The sequence below is a fragment of the Lactuca saligna genome, chromosome 3, assembly GCF_052625555.1.
Source record: "Lactuca saligna cultivar CGN05327 chromosome 3, ASM5262555v1, whole genome shotgun sequence".
Classification (NCBI taxonomy): Eukaryota; Viridiplantae; Streptophyta; class Magnoliopsida; order Asterales; family Asteraceae; genus Lactuca; species Lactuca saligna.
In genome coordinates this window covers 27041860-27044388 of record NC_136419.1, presented here as the reverse complement: position 1 = coordinate 27044388, position 2529 = coordinate 27041860, and the positions used below count along the sequence as shown (strand labels likewise).

Genomic DNA, 2529 nt, shown 5'->3' with positions numbered 1-2529 from the left:
TATTATGATTTGGGATACATCGCGTATGTTTTACTCATATTATGGTTTTGATTATATTGAAAAACAAAATTTTTTTTGGGTCGTATTTTTGGGTCGTTTCACTAATCGCCTTCCCGCTCACATTGGAAGATAAAGCTAGAGAGTGGTTATTCAACTTACCACCGAGATCTATTCACACATGGGAAGATTTACTCTAATCCTTCAATAGCAAGTTCTATCCCACCTCTCGAATATTAAGTCAAAGAAGTGACATTTTGGGGATTCGTCAAGGGGAGAATGAAACTTTTCATGATTTTTGGGAGCGATTCAACAACTTGTGTACAAGTTTTCCTCAACACAACATACCCGAACAACTACTTCTTCAACAATTTTATAAGGGTATGAATGAAAAAAATCGAAGGATGATTGATGCTTCAAGTGGTGGTGACATCTTTAGCAAGACGCCTCAAGATATAAGATTACTTTTTAGTACCATTTCTCAAAATCAAAGAAATTTCAGGACTCGAAATGACATAAAGAGAAATTCCCCAAAGTTGTTGGTGAAGTTAGCAACACCCAACACTTGGAATTAAAGCTCTTGGATTTGACTAATGTGTTAAGTCAAATGGTGGTGGGAAGTGGTCAATAATTGATGGTGTGTGGTATTTGTGCAATGATGGGGCATTATACGGATAAGTGTCCCACACTTGGAAGTGAACCGGGGGATGTTAATGCAATGGGAAGATATCAAGGTCAACCAAGACCCATGGGATTTCAAAACACCTATAACCCAAATTGGAGGAATAACCCAAACAACCCATACCCGCCAAATGTTATGACAAGACCCCAATATCCACAATACCCATCACAAAAACCTCCATATCCCCAAACACCTCACCCCACTCCAAATTACCAACAACCTCAACAACAAGGCCAATAAAGTGGTAACCATCAAATGAGTCTTCAAGAACTCATCACTTCTCTTTCTCAAAGCTAAACTCAATTTCAACGAGAGACCAAGAACGCCTTCTCCAACATTCAAGCACAAATTGGAGACTTGGCCACCGCTCTCAATAAGATAGAACAAAGGGGTAAACTTCCATCTCAAACCGAGAAGAATCCGAATATGAGTTCAATAACCTTGAAATGTGGGAAAACCCTTGGAGAAAGCAACCCCAAAAGAGTTTCAAGATAAGAAGAAGATAGGGTTATTGTTGTTGAGCCTACAAAGGTTGTAGTTCCACCAAAGGAACCGGTTGTGACAAATATTGAGCAACCCGAATCTTCCAACAAGACCATTAAGCCATTGGTCATACCACCACCCTTTCCTTCTCGGTTATCCGCTTCAAAGAAAAAAGAGGAAGAAAATGAATTCTTTGAAACTTTCCGCAAGGTCCAAATCAACATTCCACTACTGAATGCTATTAATCAAATTCCAAGTTATGCAATAGCTCTCAAGGATTTGTGCACCAAGAAGAAGAAATTCAAGGCAAATCAAAAGATTCAAGTCAATGCAAACATGTCTGTGGTTATCCAAAAGAAGTTAAATCCCAAATGCACGGATCCGGGAATATTTGTTATCCCTTGTACCATTGGTGATTTGCATGTCGAAAGTGCCATGTTAGATCTTGGAGCCTCGATCAATGTGATGCCATATTCAGTTTTTCAATCTCTTAATGTTAGACCTTTAGAAGAAACGGTAGTAATCATTCAATTAGCGGACAAGTCAAGTGTGTCTCTAAGAGGAGTGTTGGAGGATGTGTTAGTACAACTTAATCCACTTGTTTTTCCCGCGGACTTCTATGTCATTGACCTTGAAGAGAAGACTCCTTCCAAATCATCTATGATCCTTCTTGGAAGACCCTTCACGAATACCGCTCACACAATTATTGATTTCCATAATGGGAAGATCACCATGGAGTTTGATGGAGACACCATTAACTTCAACATCTTTGAAGCAATGAGGTACCCTAGCAACATTTCTCCATTGTATAGGGTGGATGTAATTGAGCTGATAACCCAAAAAGTGTTTAATTTGTCTCATGGGGATATTTTGGAGATGATACTCAACATGAACCTTGATTGTGAAAGTTTGAAGAAAACACTGGAAATGTTTACATTGGACTCCGAAGTTGAAAAGATTGTGAAGACTTTGGAAGTAAGCAATTCAATAAGGAAAGATGTCTTCAAGTTTCCTTATCTCATTCTACAAACAAGATTCCCCATTCCATAATTCACCAACCTACGCATCCTCCAATGATAGAAGTGATCAAGAAGAAGATAATTAAAATGTTTAAAAAGAACAAAGACAAGAAAAAAGTATTTGATAACAAGCACATAACCCAAAAACACTTTGTTTCGGGTCAAAAAGTTATTCTTTATCATTCGTGTTTGAAGTTATTCCTGGGAAAATTGCGATCTCGATGGCACAGACCTTTCATTGTTTTAAAAGTGTTTGATCATGGTGCGGTTGAAACCAAGAGTTTGGAAACGAATAAAATCTTCAAAGTGAATGGGAACTGTTTGAAACCATTTCATGAAAGATTTGAC

At 38.1% G+C, this 2529-nt stretch overlaps 1 protein-coding gene across 1 annotated transcript; it reads left to right on the top strand.

Moving 5' to 3' along the window:
* Positions 1 to 655: 655 nt before the first annotated feature.
* On the top strand, positions 656 to 2212 carry LOC145035294 (uncharacterized). The gene is made up of 2 exons (XM_078983860.1): positions 656 to 731; positions 1218 to 2212. The coding sequence occupies exons 1-2, from the start codon at positions 656 to 658 to the stop codon at positions 2210 to 2212; spliced, it is 1071 nt and encodes a 356-aa protein (XP_078839986.1).
* The last annotated feature ends 317 nt before the right edge of the window (positions 2213 to 2529 follow it).

Bases quoted from the DNA above. Each gene is read 5' to 3' on its own strand.
- LOC145035294 (XM_078983860.1), top strand. From the start codon at position 656: ATGGGGCATTATACGGATAAGTGTCCCACACTTGGAAGTGAACCGGGG. The intron at 732-1,217 runs GTCAACCAAGAC...CAAAGGTTGTAG, and splicing joins TGCAATGGGAAGATATCAAG to TTCCACCAAAGGAACCGGTT.